Source organism: Vespula pensylvanica, chromosome 21 (genome assembly GCF_014466175.1).
Source record: "Vespula pensylvanica isolate Volc-1 chromosome 21, ASM1446617v1, whole genome shotgun sequence".
Lineage (NCBI taxonomy): Eukaryota > Metazoa > Arthropoda > Insecta > Hymenoptera > Vespidae > Vespula > Vespula pensylvanica.
Window position 1 is genome coordinate 841,455 of NC_057705.1, and position 22,989 is coordinate 864,443.

General features: G+C 31.0%; 3 protein-coding genes across 4 annotated transcripts; 1 reads left to right on the forward strand and 2 right to left on the reverse strand.

The window, feature by feature from the left end:
* The first annotated feature begins 739 nt into the window (after positions 1-739).
* LOC122636340 (plastin-2) lies at positions 740-15,660 on the forward strand. Of its 2 annotated transcripts, XM_043827467.1 has the most exons (5): positions 740-781; positions 872-1,128; positions 12,964-13,394; positions 13,488-14,706; positions 14,800-15,660. In XM_043827467.1, the coding sequence occupies exons 2-5, from the start codon at positions 1,078-1,080 to the stop codon at positions 14,992-14,994; spliced, it is 1,896 nt and encodes a 631-aa protein (XP_043683402.1). In that variant the 5' UTR covers positions 740-781; positions 872-1,077; the 3' UTR covers positions 14,995-15,660. The 2 variants fall into 2 exon arrangements, with proteins under 2 accessions (XP_043683402.1, XP_043683401.1); XM_043827466.1 differs by lacking the exons at positions 740-781; positions 872-1,128 and adding an exon at positions 12,161-12,303.
* A 1,954-nt stretch (positions 15,661-17,614) lies between these two features.
* On the reverse strand, positions 17,615-18,889 carry LOC122636348 (uncharacterized protein DDB_G0284311-like). Its single transcript, XM_043827484.1, has 2 exons — positions 18,156-18,889; positions 17,615-18,025 (listed from the first exon to the last, which is right to left on the reverse strand). The coding sequence occupies exons 1-2, from the start codon at positions 18,756-18,758 to the stop codon at positions 17,801-17,803; spliced, it is 828 nt and encodes a 275-aa protein (XP_043683419.1). The 5' UTR covers positions 18,759-18,889; the 3' UTR covers positions 17,615-17,800.
* Positions 18,890-19,815: 926 nt separating this feature from the next.
* Positions 19,816-21,675, reverse strand: LOC122636344. The gene is made up of 3 exons (XM_043827477.1): positions 21,442-21,675; positions 20,288-20,949; positions 19,816-20,211 (listed from the first exon to the last, which is right to left on the reverse strand). The coding sequence occupies exons 1-3, from the start codon at positions 21,605-21,607 to the stop codon at positions 19,975-19,977; spliced, it is 1,065 nt and encodes a 354-aa protein (XP_043683412.1). The 5' UTR covers positions 21,608-21,675; the 3' UTR covers positions 19,816-19,974.
* Between the last annotated feature and the right edge of the window lie 1,314 nt (positions 21,676-22,989).

Genomic DNA, 22,989 nt, shown 5'->3' on the forward strand with positions numbered 1-22,989 from the left:
ATTAAAGATATTTCTTTCGTAGAATTCTTTGAAAGGAATGAAAAACGTTTCTTCCTTTCTTTTCAACAATTCTAACACTTTTTCCATTTCAAATCGAACGACAAGATATATATACACATGTGTGTGTGTGTATATATATATATATTCATCGTAGAAACTTTTCGAATACGAATTTCAAATTGAAGTTCCTTAAATTTGACGGAAAATTTGAATTAAATATTATCGAAATGTATCTTTTTTAATCTCAAATCCAACAAGATATATATACACACGTAAACGTAAAATAACGTTTCGAATACGATTTTGAAATCGATATTCTTGAAATTTGATGGGAAATTTGTATTCAATATTATCGAAATGAATTAAAGAAAGAAAGAAAGAAAGAAAGAAAAAAAAAAGAAGGTAGAAAGAAAACCGATCAGAACAGTGATTGGTTTCGTCAGGAGATACTAAAAAAATGTGAAACCTGATTTAGGTAAAACGAGGAAGGAGAGATGAGAAAACGTCAGATACAGACAAGTTCGGATAATATTTTTGTGAGAGTTATTCGATATATACGAAACGTAATGGTTGTAGGGGGCTTCGGGAACGTGTCAACGGTTGCCTGGTGTTAACCGAACTAAACCGAAATGTAGGAGAAGGACAAACTTCGGGAGTATTCGGGAAATTTCGTTTATGTTCGGTTCGAATGGCGCGCGCTGCGGTGTCCCGGCCATCGCGGCAACAACGTTCAGTCTTCGTCGCGACTTCGCTTAGTTTGGACGTAGCTTCGAAGGACTCCGTGATTATTTTGATATATATATATATATATTCGTACATACATATATACATATAATAATAATATTGTGTTTTCTCCTTGAATGTCCGTTAGTTAGATCTCGTCATAGAAATATAATCGTATCGTAGAATTTCGTCGTGCCATTGTTAAATATCACAGGCACGACGAATAGAAGATATAAAAAAATAGGAAAAAGGGAAGAGAAGGTGAGAGAGTGGGCACATATCGAGCTAATAGAGAGAAGAGAAAGGAAGGCGGAAGGATTATATATATATATACGTATATATATATTCGACAACATGGCCACCGCGATCGACGACCGACAGGAACTCCTTGAACAATTTCAAGCTGTAAGTCCTTTATTATCTTTACCGTCTAATTTGTTTATATCTTTTGGAATCGTCATTTTTCTATTCTCTCAATTTTTCTTGTTTTATTTGATATTTAACATCGATACGATCGTTTACGATAAAATGCGTATGTACGTTCTCTTAGTCATTGTTACATTGATACAAACTGCATTGGTTAGAACGGCGAGGCTCGACTGTAGTTTATCGATCGCCGGTTTTATCAACGTGCTCCTGTGAGAACCCACCCTCGTGGAACAACCACGTTGGGTGTCACACCCGTTCCATTGTTCTCTTCAAATTATTTTCTTTCCTTTTTCTTTTCATCACCTTCTTTTTTTGAGTTCTACATCCGTTCGAAAGTATTTCAAACGTTGTCCATACGTTTCGTATTCGGGTTTTTTTTTTTTTTTTTTTTTTTTTTTTTTTTTTTTTTTTTTTTTTTTTTTTTTTTTTTTTAACGACAAGATCACGTGACGATATTAATTTTATATTCGAATTTTATTTAATAGTGTTAATAGTATATGTTTGTGTATATATGTATATATAGTATAACGTTCAGTAATGTCTCCTCTATAATAATAAGAAAAACATAATAATAATAATAATAATATAATAATAATAACATCGTTACGTTACGTAAATGGTATATACGTGTTATAGTTTAATCGATTTTGTGTGATTGTAGCTTAATCGATTTTGATTACGTAATAACAAAGTTTTGGTTCGCCTTTGATCGGATAAAAAAAAATTCGAATTGTACGATAAATGTATTAACGACGATACGATGCATCCAATTTCTCGAACGAAGGACGATACGTAATTTTACACCGTAAAATGGTCTTTGCATACGTTTGCAGTTAAGAATATGTCGTTAAAGCGATATAATATATAAAGTGCCTTTTCGTCGGACCATATCTTATATTCGTATCCTTGGAATTGCCGATATAGAAAACGAACGAGCAAATGCACAACTTTTAATGTTTCCTTTCAATATGCGTATTATGCATATGACGCTTGACTCTCGTAGTGAAATTACGTAGTCGAAATACAAACGAATTTTACTTCGAATCGAATATTCCAATAATGCGATACTTACTGCGATCATCGATGTTTTCATCGAAATTAATTTTTTAGTAAATATATCAAAAAATTCTTTTCTCCGTCAGTTTTTCTATATAACATAAATATTATATTTAATAACAAGAAGTAATTTGAATAAGTTAAAGTAGTAGTATCAGTCGTTTAACAACATTTCTATAACGATCCGTGATATTTCATAAACAATCCAGTTAATTAATAAAAATATACGATACGAAAATATCGCGAATGACAAATACAAGAGAATAATTCATTCTTACGATATTATTTTCTAAATATTTGATTAGCAAAATTTATTATCTCTTTCAATTTAAAAAAAAAAGAAAAGAAATGATAATGCGTGAATCACCCATTTTTTTATTAGCCTTGATATAAACGAAACAGCGATTGTTTGTTATTTCGAATGTAAAATATGTATATACGTATATACATATGTATAATATGCCTTATGTTTATCCACGTGTATGAAGCATATATGACGTCACGTTTCAAGTTTCTTCATATAATCTTAATTTATTTTATTTTATTTTTTTTTTTTTTTTTTCAATGTTTTACTTGTTCCTTTCGATATCACCGATTTAGAATATTAAATAGATTGATCGATCGCTCATCGTTTCTTTCTCTTTCTTTCCGAGTTTCTCTGTTTCTTTGTTTATAAGACATCTGCACTGGACTATATAATGCTATTGTTTTAATTAGAAATGGCACTGACATTTCGAATAATAGTATTTCAACTCGTTCCCAGCACGTGTACTTTTCAATTGAAATGGTTTTATTGTTCTATACATATATATACATTTTCAATAAGTGGGAGGAAGGTGTAGGTTGTGCAACGATTTTCATGCTCGATTGATCTTAAATACGCCTTTCTTCTATATTTATTTGAAAGAGTATGTAAGCATGATATTACATAATTAAACATTGGTGTTAAGTAATCAGAAAATTTCATTATAACTATACTCTACTGCAATATAATCATATAATAATTATATTGTAATGAATTAACGTTAATATAAAATTAAAATTATCATAACATTGTTCATTTATAATATCATTATATAATGATATTAATTAATAAAGTATTAACGGATATATTAATAATAAATAAATACTTATATACTCTAATTTTTCATTAAATAATAGTATAGTAATAATAAATATACAATAATAAATATACAAGGTATTATTATATAGAAATTATTCTATACCTAAATACATATTTGTACACGCATACGCAGACAGACACGCTAGTATTAATTATACTATTATCTAACAACACTTCGATCTTTCTACAATTTATAATTCAAAGAATAAGCTTTTCTTTTCATTTTTTCTTTCACGTATTCTTTTTTCTCGATGGAAGTGGGGGAGGTTAACAATGAAGATCGTTTTTACTCAATGATACTTTAGCTTACGATCAGAGAATCCCATCTAAAACAATGACCTTGCGTAAGAGTATGTACTTACTAAGGGAGATGACGAAATTACTCCCTTCCGCCGGCATTGTCGAGAAAGTCTTCTCAATTATCTTATTGATCGTGTTACCGGTGTGAACGCAACCCCTTCCGACATCCGTCGAATCTTGACTCTCAACGTACCAGCATAACTTACGTTACGCTATAGGGTGGCCCAAAAAAGTTTCGTAGTGTCGTAGTGATGTTAAAAAAAGAAGAAGAAAAAATCAATGTATTCTTTCTCGAGTTACCTCAAGCTAATGTTTCTTTTTTCTACATTCTTTTTGCAGATCGTAAAATTAGAAGCATAGCTTTTAAAATTACCACTGTAAAATCACAGTAACTTTTCTATTCTCTTTAGAGATTTTTTATACCAAGTTTTTGTGCAGATTGCAAACTAGAAGAATAACTTTTAAAATTGCAAACAGCTTAAGGTCCGATGTACATCGATCGAGTTTTAAAAATCATGTAGAAATTTTTTTGGTTCACCCTCTATTTATCTACATATCTATTTCTTATTTCATTCGGAGAGAATAAGCAAGATCGTGCAATGGTATGGAAAATATTGCTGGCATAAGCTTATTGTTAGTAGAACGGGAAGTAATTTCGTGTAAACACCATGGTACATGAATGATCCTTTCCACTGATTCTTCTCATGGTTACTAACTCATCGTTACTCTGTTCGTTCATGCGAAACTCTTGGCGAACGAAAAAAGAAACAAAAATGAAAAAAAAAAAAGAGAAAAAGAAAAAGAAAAAGGCTACTCTCGACGTTCGCGTGATATTTAACTACGTTTCCTTTTTTTCTCCCCGATATTCTTTTACACACTTCGAGTAGGGTGAAATTATTTTCAGTCGACTCTAAGCGTGCCATGGGACCCCCTAAGCGTTCGAACTTCGCGTTGGCACGTGCCATTCTTTTCTTTCTACGAAATCATACCGTTGGCCTCGTCGTTTATCTCGAAGTTGGGGGTACAACAGTATTTATATTCTTCCGCTCCACAATATGTTTCTTTTAACTATTATACCCTTTTAAAAGGCTATCACGAGTGAAATTTTAATCTAAAAGTATAAGAAACATTTCAGAGAATTGTTGTCAAAAGTTTAACAATGTTATTTAATATTATTGTATATCGTATAATATCTTAATATTAAATAACTCTGAAATATATATGTCTATATCGATTTTCTTTTGTATTATTGTTTTTTTCTTTTTTTTTTTTTTTTTTTTAAATAAAAGATGATTAATAAGTGAAATGAATATTGTAAATAAAATGAATAATGCACGAACATTGAAATTTCATTCGAGATAGCATTAATCATGATGATTTCTTTTTTCTTTTTCAATAATAATAATAATTTATCATGATTAAATATTTTCTTTTCTTTTTCCTTTTTTTCTTTTGTGTACTTAAAACCACAGAGAAAGTTTATAAATTTATTTATTATATTTTCAAAGGGAGAAAAGAATTTTGTTGTACGTTACAAGCAATTTGTTCTCAATTTACCGTGAGATATCGAACAGAACTATTTCATAGCTTTATAAGCGTGAAATTAATACGGCTAAGAACGTTTTTCATAATAAGTAAGAAGTTCATCTTCCGCTCTCTCTCTCTCTCTCTCTCTTTTTTTTTCGTTATATTTTTAATATAACAGAATTATTAATTTGAGAGAGAGGGAGAGGGGAAGGAAGGGGGAGGGAGATAGGAATGTAGGAAGGAAGATTCATTAACAATAAAAATAAAAAATAATGCACGACGGTATTTGAAAGACGTTTCAAAAATAGTTTTTTTTATAGAAGCTTTCTAAAAAAAAAAAAAAAAAAAAGGAGAAAGAAAGAAAAGGAAAGTGATACTACCGCAACTATATACTCTCCATTACACAATCGGTGTGCCATATTTATTATGCAATATAGTACGTTACTGGAATAGTAAATTGAACATACGATCGACCACTAAAAATAACATTGCGTAAATCTTGTTTTAATCTACATAGTATGTATGGTGTGGTTCGATAGTTTTCACGTGATCTTTTTATTTTGAATGAGATCGATTACTCTCCCTCGAGACTTTTTCTGTTTGTAGAATTCTTTTTTCTTATTTCTTTATTTTTTATCTGTTCCTCTGTAAGAACATTTTTTTGTTTTAATATTTTTATTATTAACAAAAAATATATATATAATATAGATAGATATTGTTTTATATAATCGATTATAATAAATTTTTTTGATAGAAAATTGTTACATGTGAAAGTCCGAAACGTTAACGAGCTTTTTTTCTTCTTCTTCTTTTTGTTAAACTCGACAATAGCATTCGGTATTTAGCATACGTATTATTTTTTTTATTACTTCCTCGTGTTAATGTATTTTTTAAAGAAAAGAAAAGAAAAGAAAAGAAAAGAAAAGAAAAGAAGAAAGGACGATTTCAGAGAGAAGGAAGTCCAGTCTCTTTCTCAGACCAACAATACCTCTACTTTCCTCTATCTCATTCTCACGTATACTGTATATATAGACAGATACACACACACGATACATATATATATGTATAACTAGATGCTTAAGGCTTATGTTAAGTACATACACTATACTACGCTTTGTCGGCTCGTTTCCCACGCTTAGAATTCTTATTACGTCTCTGTACTTGTAATTAATTCTTCCTTACAATGTTTTTACATACGTTAGGTATAAGTACATTTTTCAAACGATTTTCTATTCGTTTGCTTTTTTGTTTTTTTTTCTTTTTCGTTTTAGTTTCTTTTTCCTTTTTATTTTTGATTGTATCAACGATCTTTTCTTTAATCGGATTTCTTTTTTTTTTTAACGTTGGCCATCAATGAATTTTTCTTTTCAATTGATTCTTATTTTCCTTTATGACCAGTATTATATAGCACAAAGTAAGCAAAAAACTTTTTAGATGATTGTAAAAATTAATTAGTTTTCTTCTTCTTTTTTTTTTTTTAATCAGATTGTGGTTTGTAGTTTTACTATTCGAAGTAAATCAATTAGTTTGAAAAGTTGTCGAAAAAGTGAAATTGATTTTTAGTATCGGTTAGGAAATTTTGGGCTATTCTGTAGGTGGAGATTAGAATAGTAAATAAGTAGTTAGCTTGGATAGCAACAACAGGAAATATGTACATAATATCGAATGAAACAATCAGATAATATTTTCGTTCTGCGAAATCAGCTTACCGAGACCGTCGAATCTCTTCTTTTTCTTTTACTTGTTGAAATCTTCGACTGCAGAGAATTTCAATGAGAGCAACGAATGGATTCAAGTACTAAGAATCCTCTTTCGATAGCTCGGTCTTCTGGATAAATATATACATACACACATTACATATGTACACACGTATACGTATACATATACGTATATATAAGGTATCGCTAGATTGGTGAGTCAGAACGGATATGTCTTTTTAGGGTATCATGCTTGATAAGTTTGCTTCAAGTTACAGATTGATTAATCTTGTCTTGTTTATTATTTTGGTGCATCGTAGTTCTTATATACATTTTCAGATTTTTATATGCTTCATATAGATACATACATATATATATATATATGTATGTATATATAATTAAGTCTAACGAAAAGTTGTTTTTATAAATGTTAATAATAAATATTTATTACCAATGAATAAGAAGAACAAAAAACGAAAGAAATTGCAATAATATCATATACGGAATTTCCTCCTTTGCATTTGTTATCATTCGACGATTCACCAACCATATTTCCTGATAATTCGTGATAATTATTAGAATGGTAGGAAAATACGTAGTAAGGGGGAAGTTGGTGGTTAAAATTACGTTGGAAATTTTAATGTAGACCGAATAACAAAGTAGGCCTTCTAAATCTTGAATTTCTAATTTTTCTCTTGTACAATCTTTTTTTCTTTTTTTTTTTGTATACGGAGAATTAGCACTACAAATTTTTGTGAAATTATTTCCCATTGTTTATTTCTAGCACGTAACACGACAATCGTGCTCGTTCTTTACAACGACGTAATTGTCAAGAAAATGAGGCTCTCTGCGAGGAAAGAGTTCTTTATATTTTTATATTTTACATGGCGCTTTTATATCGTTTATATATTACACACATATATGTATATGTATATAAGTTTAAAAAATTAGAAAAAAGATTTAATCAAAAAATGAAGAAAAGATAAAATATATCGATCAATCTAATCAAACAACACTTGAAAATTATCGATACACATTAGATGTACATATGTATTTGTATCTGCAATTGTTAGAAAAGAATTATGAGTTAATGCTAGTAATGTTTGGTAGAGCTAATATATACATACTTTATATCAATTCGAAAGGGGAGCACGATAATATTTGAGAGTAAACATAGTGGAGTATGAAGCTTAACTCACGATCATATGACTCATACCATTGGAAATGCAATCTGAACAAAACCATAATTTTCTCTTGGTTTTCTCGATACTTATTTCTTCACTTTGGAACGCGTCTATTTTAAATCGAAGATTTTTTTTTTTTTTTTTTTTTTTTTTTAATATTATCGATTAATATTTATTAATTTTTTATTAATATTATTGATCAATAGTATTAATCAACAGTATCTTATATATTAAAGTGAAGTATGAAATACATAATAGCATAGTTACATTTTAATATATATTTCCAGCATAAGTAATAACTTATCGATCATATTAAAAAAAAAAAAAAAGTATATAAATTCCACTATAAGAGTTTCGCAATAAATAATTTTGCATTTAGACAGAAAGAAAAGAAAAAGAAATTAGGTTATAGAGGGGTTGTTAGAACAACTGTGGAGAGCTATAAGCGAATGGCGAATGGCGGAAAATTACGCAAGGGATCATGCTAGTACGTAGAACGAATTATAATCTTTTGCGAAGAAAACGACTTTTCATGGGGGCACGAGCACGCATTAACCGCGCGAGTAATTTAACGCTCCTTGAATCTCAGCGACACGAGCCGTTTCTAAAAGCGAATCGAGATAAGCTCTTACATTAGACGCCTTTTAAACGAGTTATTCTCAATGAATAACTAAACAACATGAATCCATTAAATGAGCGATTCTTTTAAATATATATATATAATATACATTTCTAACATATATACACATACATGAATATATGCACTCTTTTGTATACCTTTGCACATATACGTACATATACGCATACATACATTCATTCATCCATTCCAAATATATATATATATATATCCATATACATATATGTTGGTACTTACACAATACATACGTATCTATATGTTTTAAATACCATATAGGATTACTCGCAATGAGTTTCACTCTCGATTTCAACCCGACAGTAATTTATCTCTTTCATTAACCTCGTTTCGAATAACGTGCTAATTAATTGATTCATAACAGCGTGAACACTCTAAAATGTAAATTGATTGCGGTCAGTTAAGACTATAACGATAATCTTGTAAAATCTAAACAGTGTGTTTTATAAAATGTAAACGTTGGTTAATTTATATTATTTTATTTAGTACAATACTAATCCATATTACTTATATCATCGTAATGATAATTTATACTATACAATACTATTAATTTATTTATATATATATATATATATATATATATATTGTGCTATAGTATAGTGTCATTATATCTCTATAGATAAAGATATAATATACTTAAAACGTAAATACGTAAAAATGTCCTCAAATGAAACTGACGTGTGTCAAGCTTTTCAATTATTGTCAATTCTAATGTATGATGCAAACCTCTTGTATATATTTATATGGAAAGTACGACCTTCATAAATTGTTTCCCAAGGACGTTACGAGTGTGGGTGGGTGAATCGTCTTTCTCTCTTTCTCACAAGCTTTTAATCACCTAGATGCGATGTCGTTACCGAAAGGTCATCTTCCAGAGCAAGAATAGAATTACAATTGATGAAACGATTCGATCGTTCGAACTAATTCATCTGTTCACAATTATCGCTTGGCTACGTTTGATAAGATTTTATTATTTTATCGTCGAACTTATTGCCTACCATTAGAAAATAAGAATACCAATGTTCTAATTTGTATTTCAATGATTGATTTATTCTCAATTATTAATTAAATTCTAACAATCGATCGATTAAGTTTTTATTAGCGAACTACGTTATATAGAATCGAATTCTCTTTTATTCCATTGTCGATCATAATCGACATGTATACATGTACAATGTATACATCTCATTTGAAAGGGAACAAGAATAACTAATATTCTAGTTCGCATCGTAATAAAGGTTAATCGGTACGTTCGTTATCTTAGGACAAAAGATAAGATAATATAATAATTTCCATTAGTGACGCTAGTGTCTTCGACAGGACAAGGTGACTCGAAGGTTTTCTTACAATCGGCGCAAGTTTAAATACCTGTCATACCAGTTGAATGACTAATTTCAAAGATAGAACTTTCCTTTCAAAATTTTTCGAGCGAATGAACGAAGGACGAACGAACGATCATTGCGATTGACGGGATTGAATAACAATCGCTGATTGAAGTCAAAAGAAATAAAAAGGAAGAAAGAAAGAAAAAAGAAAAAAATAGATATATACCAAAATAATAATAATAACGATCAAACGAAAGGATGAATCATTCGATATATATATATATATATATAAAAACGTTATCAGTGTCATTGAAACATATATTAGTGAGTTAGCGGGCTACTTGTTATCTCTTTTGATTCAGCGAGAGGGTATGTAATCGACAGAGACAGAGGACTATGTGCTAATCGAGATTGTGTTATATATGTATATATGTGTATACATACATACATACATACATACATACATATATATATATGTACGTTTATTAACATGAAACAACTAAGTAAGAGATATCAGTCGCGATTCTTCCTTTTATTTCTAAGGTAATTCTATCGTGATTTCTACGGGTGGATACTGGGGTATTCTGAGGGACAGGCGCAATGCGATGCCAGTGGAACCAGTTTTCTGGATAAAAGTATTGGAGTAAGAGAGAGAGAGAGAGAAAGAGAGAGAGAGAGAGAGAGACAGAGAGAGAGAGAGAGAATGACCCCGAGAGAGAACGTTGCTTGCACACGTTGAGTGTTTGGTAACTCCTTGCGTGATTTCTTTCAATGTTATTACACTTTGAAAATTAAACACTTTAGCGAGGATTTATCAATGATGATTTCATGAAATTTTGATAATTGCTGATAAGTCGCGATTTATTTCCAAAGAACATTCTGAAAATTAAGAGCTTATTGCGAGTATCTTTGAGTGGATATCATTTTTTGTTTGTTTGATTATCTAAGAAAGAAATCGATTTTGTAGTTTAATGAAGATCCTTGGATTAGAACATTAGTAATATCTTAAAGATCAACTTCTCCATTTCTTCTCCAAAAATATCTTTACCTTCTTCACAGATAAACTTTCTTTTTCTTCCTCCTTTTTTTTTTTGTTTCTTTTTGTTTTGTTTTTTAAATCTTATAACAGATACCAAGATTTATCTCTTCGATTATGCGAATATCTTGGAAGATAATCTTATTTCTCAATACTGTTATCATTTCATGACCAATCCAAAATATTCTATATAGAATTTATTTCATTGTCAGACTCAACAATGACTAATGTAATATTGACAACAGTGCGTAATAAGCTTATCATGAATGGCATTTATGTAACATAGATAATTAATAACGATTAATATCACCTTATATCATTGATTTTTTTGAACTAATGAAGGCATTCATATTTAATTATAATATAATTTAATTTAATGTAATATCATTCATATTTTAATTTCAATTAATTTGAATCTGTTCAATAATAATTTGAATTAATTTGAAGTTGTGAGAATATTGGTATACGTATTCGTGAGATAAAGAGAATGAAAGAAGAAAAGAAGGAGGAAGGGTGGGAAGAAAGAAGAAAGAGGGAGGTATAGGTCGTGAAAGAGGGTACTTGAAACGAAATTATTTTTAGGTTTCGCAATTTGGTGATACTACGTGCGTGATCACATATGTAAACAACACAAAATCTGTGCACATATTGTAGTCTTAATTGATGCACACACTTTCGTGGGATAATAAAGAGAGTTCCGCGTTTTCCCACAGATGATTCACATATAATACTATATAGATCAATTTTATGATCTATCTGTCAATCTATTATATCTACATTAAAAGCGATAAATGCTTGGTTACGTTATATTATACATACACACATATATACATATATACATATATACACACACATGTGTATGTATGTATGTATAATATTTTTGAATTCTTTTTAATAAATTCCACGATATATTCTTCGTCTCTTTCTATGTTTTTTTCTTTTTGTTTTTGTCTTTTTCTTTCTTTTTTTTTTCTCCTCCTCTTCATATTATCAGGTATGTTTAACGATAAGATTGATAAGGGTGAACGTATCATAGTTCAGTTCTCGTGTAAACGTCAGTCGAAGAAGCAGTTTAACGTAGCTTTTGCTGTCCGTCTGTTTTTTTTTTTTTTTTTTGGTAGGATTCTTTTAAACAATTTTCTTTTTTTCCTTTTTTTTCTTACTCTCGTACAAAAAATGGAGATCTTAAAATTAAGAAGATGGGATATCATGGAAGAATATTTTAATGATTTTGGTCGTTTATTTGATTTAGTGAGTACATTTGAAATTCTTTCTCTTTGGGTGTGAGTTTTAACGATGAAAAGCATTCGTTGATCGACGACAGTGCTAACGTTGTTTCCGAGGAATGCTTACGTAGGAACGCGTAGGGTCGATTAACCCCGATCAGCACTCTTCTAACAGAGACTCTTATGTACATACATACATGTATATATATCATATACCTATAGCTTTTATTATGTAGAAGAGCACTGGAATATCATTGTTCTTTTATTTGAGTTATCATTAATAATCGAAAATCATTACAAGATGGTTTAATCATTATAATGATTTAATCACATATACGTATATAATATGATCAAGTAATCTTTCTAATTATCCATATAGAAAATATTTATACATTAAAAATATAGTATTATCGTGAAGGTTACAAGTTACATTATTATATATAAAAAATATATACATAGTATAGTTACAATTAAAAACACACACATACACAGACATATATATATATATATATATATACATATTAATAACAGTGACACATAAAATTATTAATGTGTCACTTAGTGTCGTTCAATTAATGTGTCACTTAATGTGTCACAGTGTTTTATTGTCGATGATAGAGAAATTGATTACTTAAACTCTTATCTTTTTTTCTTTATTAATCTTATTTTTTCTGTATATATACAGATCGATGCAAACGGCGATGGATTTATCGATCTGGCTGAACTGCGGAACGCTTTGGACGTTTGCGGATTTAAAATGCCCGGCTATAAAGTGCGGCAAATGATCGAGGAGTATGACGACAAACAGAGACTACAACACAAGGGCCGGCTGTCCTTCGACGAGTTCGAGAAACTCTGTAAGGAACTTAAGGCCAACGAACTTGGGTCCACTTTCAAGCACGTCGTCTCGAAAAAGGAGAATCTTGAAACGTTGGGAGGAATTTCGGAAGCATCGAGCGTTGGTACGACTCATTCCGTTAGACTTGAAGAACAACTTGCTTTCAGTGATTGGATCAATACTAATCTTGCTCACGATCCTGATTTAAAACATTTGTTACCTATCGACTCTGAAGGTAAAGCTCTTTATGACAAAGTCAAAGACGGTATCCTTCTTTGGTAAGTATACTTTTATCTGATAGCATTTCTTTTCTCCTAATAATAAGATGAAATTTGTATCGATGACTAATTTTTTAAATAAATTTGTTACAGTAAAATCATCAATCATTCTTGCCCCGATACTATAGATGAAAGAACTATCAACAAGAAGAGTTTGACTTTGTATAAGAAACATGAAAACTTGACTCTTGCTTTATCATCGGCACAGTCTATTGGTTGCAATATCATCAATATCGATGCCCATGATCTTACCAAAGGATCACCACACTTGGTCTTAGGTCTCTTATGGCAAATTATTAGAATTGGTTTATTTAATCAAATTACTTTAGAGAATTGTCCTGGTTTGGCAACACTTTTACAAGATGGCGAACGTATTGAAGATCTTCTGAAACTTTCTCCGGAGTCCATACTCTTAAGATGGGTCAATCATCATTTAGAAAATGCTGGTATCGCTAGAAGATGCAACAATTTCCAATCGGACATCACGGATTCTGAAATTTATACTTACTTGATCAAACAAATTGCACCTAATACCGCTGGCGTCACCGTGGAAGCTTTAATGGAACCAAATCATTTGTCACGAGCTGAAATCATGCTCCAACAGGCTGCAAAATTAGGTTGTCGTAGCTTCGTTACGCCTAGTGACGTTGTCAATGGCATTTATAAACTCAATCTGGCATTCGTCGCAAACATGTTTAACAATTATCCTGGCCTCGATAAGCCTGAGAACAACATCGAAGGATTGGAGTCTTTGGAAGAGACACGAGAAGAGAAAACATATAGGAATTGGATGAATTCTATGGGTGTGGTACCTCACGTCAATTGGCTTTATTCTGATCTTGCCGATGGATTAGTAATCTTCCAATTATATGACATCATCAAGCCTGGTACAGTCAATTGGCACAAAGTTCATAAAAAGTTTACCAAGTTAAGAAAATTCATGGAGAAGTTAGAAAACTGCAATTACGTGGTTGAACTTGGAAAACAGATGAACTTCTCATTGGTCGGTATAGCAGGGCAGGACATTAACGATGGGAACGCGACCTTGACACTGGCTCTTATCTGGCAACTGATGAGGTCTTACACTCTGTCAATTTTGACGTCGTTGACTGGTACGCAGGGGAGTACCTTGGTCGAAAAAGAAATCGTACAATGGGTCAATTCTAAATTGCAAGGAGCAGGGAAGAACAGTAGTATCAAAAGTTTTCAGGATTACGCGATATCGGATGGTAAGGTAGTTATCAATTTGATCGACGCAATCAAACCTGGATCTGTTAATTATGATCTTGTTAAAGAGGGTGGTACAGAGGAAGTAAGTCATTTCAAATAATTAATAACATGTTATATATAAAATCGTTTCTTCGGCGAATTCAACGTTCTTCTAATTAAATGATCGAAATTGTAGGAAAACCTCGACAACGCCAAATATGCGATATCCTTGGCACGAAAATGTGGTGCTCGTGTCTATGCGTTACCAGAAGACATAACCGAGGTGAAACCGAAAATGGTGATGACCGTATTTGCCTGTTTGATGGCGATGGACTACATCCCTAATATGGATTCAGTAAAGCAGCAAAATAACGTGAATAACAGTCAATAATGTCGAGCCATATCCTTACTGTCATGCCGTTACTTTCCTACAGAAGAACTTTTGATGGGGCATTATATTTCCTCGTGCTCTAGGTCTCTTCCAACAGCGTAATAATAATAATAATATTATTATTAATATTAATAATAATAATAATAATAATAATTATTATTATATAATAATAATAATTGTATATACGTAGGTTAAGATAGCTTCTTTTTCACGATTCATTAGGATCAAACTTGAGAGTAGAAAATGGAGGGACAGAGAGAGAGAAAATAGATGTTCGTACTGTTGCGTGTGTGTGTGTATGTGCATATGCATGCATGCTTGTCCCTTTTTTATATAAAGCCAAGAGAATCAAAAAATGAAAACAAGAAAAACTACTACGTTATTATACTTGTTAGATTTGTCAAAGGATAGAAATGATTCTCTTCGTCAACAACTCTCTTAGTTATTCATTTGATTTTTCGGTATATCTTTCGATCGGTAAATCATGTCCTTCATCTTTGCGTCGCTCCAAATCTAAATCATTTAAATAAGAGAGGAATGTAAACTGTGATCAAAGTGCTATGTGCTTAAGTTATGTCCAACTTAAAATGATAGGAACTTAATTCATTGTTTCGTCCATCGAAGTGTAAAGGAACGAAAGTGATTATAATAATTGAAAAATATTTCCAAAAAAAAAAAAAAAAAATTAATCTCATTGCTTAACATTAAATTATAATTTACTATCATTTGGAGTGCTTTGATGATGGATAACCTGTTAGATATATACGTGTGTGTACATATATATATATATATGCATGCATACATACATACATACATACATACATACATATATATATGCATGCATGCATACATACATACATACATATATATATATATATATATGCATGCATACATATACATATATATATATATACACACATTATATATACACAGGTACGCGTTTATAAATATAAAAGTACTGTCCTTAGCTTACAGCTACATTGTTTTACAATTTCGCAATCATGTTAACGTCAATCGAAAGGTTCATAGAAAATAACCATTCTAGTATAAGATATACAAATCGATAAACAATGTTTATGCAAGATTTTTACACGTATGCTCTTTTAAGAACGTAATACAACATTCCAAATGTTTACTAGAATTTTTTCAGAAGCATTTTATAAAGCCTTCCAAAGTACTGTTTTATAGTAAACTTTTTGTAACTTTTTGCAACAATGCTATTACAAAACTATAAAAAAGAAAACGGTACACAAATTATAATCGTGTTTTTTTATGTTTTTCTAATGCGATATAATTGGATAAGTTTAATGACAGGATTTAGTTTTTTTTACGATTTCTATCAAGTAGACTCGTACGATATCAAATGACAAAAAAGAACGAAAAAAAGGAAAAAAAAAATTAGAGCATTACGAATAAGGATTTAAAGAGATTAGAAAATGTTTACCGATAGATTAGAATCAACGATGCCCACCAAAGCTACGATCTTTTTTTTTTTACGTGTATCTGTAAACGTATCTAATTTCCTTGAGCTTAGTTAGAAAACTCTTAAAAATAGGTCCCTTTGAAAAGATTGGATTCATCGTATTCCAATACGAAATAAATTTTTATACGATTTAAGAGAAAATCGATAAACTGTTGCAACAAATCGTGCCACTGATCGTATTAGACCAAAAGAAAAGTAAAGAAAGGACGCTCTTTTGAAAATTTTTATCAAATTTCAATTGTCGTCTTGAAAAGTGCAATAAATGTGTGCATATCCATCTGTAGATAACTTAAGAAGAAGAAGAAGAAGAAGAAAAGAAAAACAAGGTTCTTTTTTTTTTATTTTTAGATGAATACGTTTCAAACGATCGATTCGAATCATATCAAGAATAAAAATAAAAAATAAAATACGTAAATCTTTTAACGTGGATCTATCGAAGACAATTATCCTAACGCTTTATAAAAAATATCATTAAACTAACAAAAGGAAATCGATAAGCAAATTTAGATATTCGTATTACACGTTCGTATTAGATTTTGAAAGTAAACGCAATTGATAATTAATTCGCAGAAAAGATTAATGGATTTTTGTAGAATTTCAACTTGAATAGTAACGATTAGGACTTATGATCGATAATGTAGAGAAATAAAAATATATGGTAATCATTCGAATAGACCGGTTTTCATGATCATGCAAAAAGAATCATTAATTGCGCATACGAAATATAAGAGGTGTACGACGTAAATTCATAAAATTATTAACTTGTATATTCGTCATGGAAATAAACAAAAAAATGTCCTTAATCTTGGTAGGATGACAACCCACACGTGATACATATAATTAGTTATTTTAATTATTCTAGTTTAATAGAGAATCGACGACTATACTTGAAAGAATGTAATTCGTTTGACTCTGTTCTTACGGCTTGAAGGTCCTTCCATGTTACTTACGATTATTCGACTTGACCTTGTCCAATAATTTAATCAACTCGTTGAGAGAAGCAACGACGATTTAGACGAATTTGCTGAGAATTTTCCAATCTTCTATTCTAATGTCGTAGAGTTTCGTAATATTCGTCGGAGGATTTTGAAAATTTTCAAAAGATAGACGGGATATGATGAAATAATTTTACGAATGTAATCGATATGGTTATTTAATAATTCTTTCGAATATTCTTTGCTCCATCGATAATAACGTGTTAACTTATGAGAATAAATTGAGAATCTACTTTATCGATAGTCGGATATATCAAAGAAATTTTTCTAACAAAATATTAACTACGGTACATGCTTTAACGAAAGAAACGGTCTTAATGGATACACGTTAATCGATTAAATTATTTTCCGTGATGTCGTCACTAGAAAAATTTAATATAACCGGGCGGGTAATTGTGGGAAGTGGACCAGTTGCTTGATTAATACTCTTCAGTTTGATCTTGGTAAATTCGTGAAGGATCGCAGGTTTTAATAATTTTAACTTCACCGTTGTTATCGTAGAACTTTCGAAGGATTCATTTTCTTTAACATTAATCCGACTGAAGGACGATATCTTTGGAAAAAAAAAATATTTTTGAAATTAAGAGGGATATCAATTTTCCTTTTTTCTTTTATTTAATTCATGCTTTGAGAAAAGGAAAAAGAAAAAGAAAAAAAAGAAACAAAACAAAATGGGCACTCACCACGTTAGATTTTTCGTTGCTTCCTGCTAACCAAAACATATATTTATCACCGCGAGTACATCTTTTTGGATTTCGAATTTTTTCGATAACCAGATCAATGTCACTAGACATTTTGGGCACATCGATCAATGTTAACTTTATTTCGTCAAGATCACCGAACGTCGAATTCTTTTCTTCTTCTTCTTCTTCTTCTTCTTCTTCCTCCTTTTCTTTTACTTCTTCTTTCTCTTCTTCCTCTTCTTCAGAAAAGGAGGAAGAAGAACGATCCTTTTCTTTCAAAGAGATATTAAAAATAGTGTCACATTCGCCAAGAGTAAAATTTTCTTTTTTGACAAACGAGAAAGTAGTTTTCAAATGTTGACCAATATTAACACCAATATTCAACTGCGCCGCAAAATTATATATCAATTTCAAATGTTCGACGTGAATCGGATTTTCCATGACCAATTTTTCGATACCATTTGCGTTGAAACCTATTTCGAAATGTTTATTTACGATTATGTCGTTGGTTTCGTTGACGTTGTTAATCATATCAAAGATATGATATGTCAATTTAGAAATCCGACAGAGAATACTGTCCTCGTTTTTCGAACGGCAGCCCATGTCGCCATTTAGATCAATCCTTAGCCGATCGTCTTCTCCCTCGTTGATAACGGTTGTCAATAAGTTTACTTGATAATTTATTTCCGGTCCGTACTTCCATTTTTCTATTTCCGGTAGGGCGAACTGTGTCGCTAAATTGAAATTAATTGCTTTTTTTTGTTCCTTATTGTCTATTTATTATTAGTAGTATTTACTTATTTATTTTATTTTATTATTGTTTTTTTTTTTTTTAAAATACATATCAAAACATTTACTATTTGTTTTATATAATTATTGTAATAGGATATATCATGCTATGACGTTTAGAATGATCGTTACTCGATTGATTAACTTTACTGACCTAAGAAGAACGGGATTATCGTCAGGTTCATGTCTCTGTCTTGGCATGGACGTACTACAGTGATTTAACGTTCTTCTTGCTCACGAATCTGCTTTTATATACGACCGGTTAACTTATCATTAAGAGTTAGGATTATCACGTCGTCGTCGTCGTCGTCGTCGTCGTCGTCGTCGTCGTCGTCGTCGTCGTCGTCGTCGTCGTCGTTGTCGTTGTCGTTGTAGTTTGCTTCGTTCGTCATCAACGGTACCATTTTAAGATGACGCATGTTTTACGATCAAAACACTTCTCTAAATTCCTTTATACCAGTCTCATTTTAACGAGCGACACTATTGTTTAGACCTTTAGACTAGAATTCGTCGCATATTATCGAATTTCTTCTGCACGCATTTATAGAATCATTTTTTTAAATATATCTACGCGAAACGTCGTCTATGTCCTTTTTTTCAAAACTGATTTTTCATCTAAATCTTTTCAATTCTCAGTTTCAATTTTCAATTGTAACACTGATTACGAGGTCACCGTGTTATTCAAGTTTTTAGGCTAATCGCTTATCTCCTCTTGCAAATGGTTACTTGATTCGATTTATTAAAGTAAAAAAGAAGAAAAAAAAATAGAATAACAGAAAGAAAGAAACAAAATTTAAGATGCTACCGGATACAGTTACTAATTTATATTATAAAAAACACGAAATAATTAAATTAAATTGAAAAATAATAATGACAGTGAGAATTTTTATTTAAAAAAAGAAACATCCATTAATTGTTATACGTTAATATGTATAAATATAATACTCTTTTTCGGCGTATCAAGGAGTTATTTCTATTCGTAACAAAAAGAAAAAGGAAATAGAAAGAAAAGAAAGAAATAAAATAATAATTATGTATCGAAATGATTAGATTCGACAGTTTTATGTAAATAAATAATATCGCTCGCAGCATCGCTAGGAAATGATAGATCTTCTGCGCTCTTTCCGATGTTCTCCAAACGGACATTGATCACTTGCCGGAAAACGGAAGTTCGTGGATCGCGATTGATGGTTAATGATTTACCTTCGATTATGGTAGAACTTTCGAAGGAATCTTTGCAAAAGTGTATCTCACTGTAAGATGATGTCTGAAACATGAAATGAAATATATTATTTAAAAAAGATAAAGACGAGAAAGAAAGATCGCGAAAGATTTTTACTTACTACGGTTAAATTAACCGAATTATTAATCTCGACCGGTGATACTTCAGTGGATTTCTCGCATTTTCTGAGGTTCCTTCTTTTTCTCAAAACAATCGTGTCGCTTAAGAAGTCGTACAAGATCGTACGCATTTTGTAGTTTTTGTAATCAGCGATCGTAAAATTCGTTTGCTTGCAAGGGAATTGAGTTATGCTAAAAAGGGTGTCGCATCTACCGGCCGTAGAATTTTCTTTATCCAAAAATATCAATGAGAACCTGTGTGATCTTAAATTGGTACCAATATTCAATTGGCTAACGATCAATTTGATCAAGCTGTATTCGCTTTCGTCGATCTTCGAGGACACTCGAATGCTATCGACTCCGTATTTGTCAAAACGTATTTCAAACATTTCCTTGCTAGTTTGTATTCGATCGAAATACGTGTCGTGTTTCAAATCCAGCAGTACAGATCTTTTCTTTTCCAACGAACACGATAGGATATTTAAGTCTTTCGCTTGGCATTTCATTACGGACGTTAAATTCAACTTGTAAATTGCTGGTTGATTTCTTTCCGCTGATGCTTCGTAATTCATGTTGACGAAATAAGTGTATTCAGGTTGATAATAAGTGCCATTTATCTTCCAATTGTCGGTTTCATTGATCACTGATCCATACGACGTTAATACTGCGAACGAAGTTTGCCTGTTAAGATTTTATAACGACGACGATGATGACGACGATGACGACGACGACGACGACGACGACGACGACGACGACGACGACGACGACGACGACGACGACGACGACGACGACGACGACGACGACGACGACGACGACGACGACGACGACGATTTTCATTATATTTTGTTCGCGGAAAGTTTTGTGAAGTTTGCTTGATAATCGATACATAAGTTGTTTTTCTAAATAATTCTGACATTAGAACAATAAATTTGGATGTACATAAAGTTACATTTCCTTTTAAATTAAATTTGTCGCTTTTTTATACTAGTCTACTTTTGTTATATTACATTTAACTTTCATTTTTACTTTTGCAATATCGAGATATTAAGACAGAAACGGTTTAATAAATTACAGTCTAATTAGATCGAAATATGAATCATAGGCTGATAGCGGGGATAGAGAAAGAGAGAGAGAGAGAGAGAGAGAAGTTACCAACCTAAAAAATACGGTATTATCACGAAATCCATGATAGAGTAGAGTTGTAGAAGAAACAAAGATGGTTTCCCTTCTCGTTCAAAGTCCCCGTACAGAGTGCGATGCAATCTGCAATATACTGCCCTACCACCATAATGCCTATACCTTTTTATCCTATTAAAGCTCATTTCCGTTTTGCACTCGTTACGCAATCATCAACCTACGAGGTCATTTTCGTCTCACTCCCGTATTAAATTATACTCTCATTTGTACTTTGGTTAATTTCGGGATGTTAACTCGAATAATTTTTCTCAGATGAATTTTATGTTGAGAATTTTGAGAAATAAAAAAAAAAAAATGATCGGTCAATATCGATAACAAATTATTTACCTCATTTGCAATATTAAATACGAAATAAATAACAAATATTAAATGTGATTGCGAACGAGCATTGGAAATGTTCTTTTTTTTTTTCTTTTTTCTTTCTTTCTTTCTTAATTCATAGTTACAAAGTTCGATTGGTATATTCAAAAATTATGTTACTTTGTCGAATTTATGAGCTTAGCTCTGATAACCCCTGCTGTACATGACACACAATGTCCGTGTATTTGTCTTCTCTTATATAAGTACATATGTATGTACGTAGGAAATGCCTGTCGGTATAATTTCAAGCCGATATGTTCAAAGTTTCAGTGCATTTAAGGGTGAAAGGGTTAAATATTCTTTCGATAGGCACCAAACGATATTTCGTTTCTACGTTTTGTCGTCCTTCGTTCATATGGTGTTTCTTTTAGTTTAGAAATTTTTATCGTAAGCCTGTTTCGTAAACTCCGTTAACCCTTAAAGCGAACTTCAATGATTAATCTGTTAAGATATATAACTTGTAGTTACAATTTTTTTTTTTTTTTTTTTTTTTTTTTCAATTTAAATTTGACAATTCATTATTCATTTTTTTAATACACGAACATGAGTGCGTCAGGTACCAAAATTAAAAAAAGAAGAAAGAGGGCAAGGGTCTCCAAAGTTACAAATGCAGCCCTGTTCATTAATAAAAAAACGTGACTGAAAACTTTCCGCGCTCAATCGATATGGACCAAGAAATGACCTGCCCTCTACTATGATTTCTTGTGTACTATTACGCGTACTACCTACTAGAGCTATCAGCTGATTCATTCGAGCTTCTCCATTCATTCAAATGTACATTCAATATTTTGTATAGTACAAGATGTGGATAACTGTTTTTTTTTTTTTCTTCTATTTCTCTAATAAACGATTAATTTATTATTATTTCATTATTTCTTTGTAATAAATGTTTTGGCAGTTAGACAGAAGACACGAATATATTTTTTTTTTATTTTATTTTTTGTATTATTTTTTTTTTTTTTTGTATTTTATTTTTTGTATCTTTTTTTTGTATTTTATGTTTTGTATCTTTTTGTTTCTTTTTTATATTCTTTTTTCTTCTATTTCTCTAATAAACGATTAATTTATTATTATTTCATTATTTCTTTGTAATAAATGTTTTGGCAGTTAGACAGAAGACACCAATATATTTCTTTTTATTTTATTT

Bases quoted from the DNA above. Each gene is read 5' to 3' on its own strand.
- LOC122636340 (XM_043827466.1), top strand. From the start codon at position 12,229: ATGGAGATCTTAAAATTAAGAAGATGGGATATCATGGAAGAATATTTT. The intron at 12,304-12,963 runs GTGAGTACATTT...GTATATATACAG, and splicing joins TTGGTCGTTTATTTGATTTA to ATCGATGCAAACGGCGATGG. The intron at 14,707-14,799 runs GTAAGTCATTTC...TCGAAATTGTAG, and splicing joins AAGAGGGTGGTACAGAGGAA to GAAAACCTCGACAACGCCAA.
- LOC122636348 (XM_043827484.1), bottom strand. From the start codon at position 18,758: ATGGGCTGCCGTTCGAAAAACGAGGACAGTATTCTCTGTCGGATTTCT. The intron at 18,026-18,155 runs GTGAGTGCCCAT...TTTTTTCCAAAG, and splicing joins GCAACGAAAAATCTAACGTG to ATATCGTCCTTCAGTCGGAT.
- LOC122636344 (XM_043827477.1), bottom strand. From the start codon at position 21,607: ATGAGCTTTAATAGGATAAAAAGGTATAGGCATTATGGTGGTAGGGCA. The intron at 20,950-21,441 runs GTTGGTAACTTC...CTTCGTTCGCAG, and splicing joins GATAATACCGTATTTTTTAG to TATTAACGTCGTATGGATCA. The intron at 20,212-20,287 runs GTAAGTAAAAAT...TTCATGTTTCAG, and splicing joins ATTCGGTTAATTTAACCGTA to ACATCATCTTACAGTGAGAT.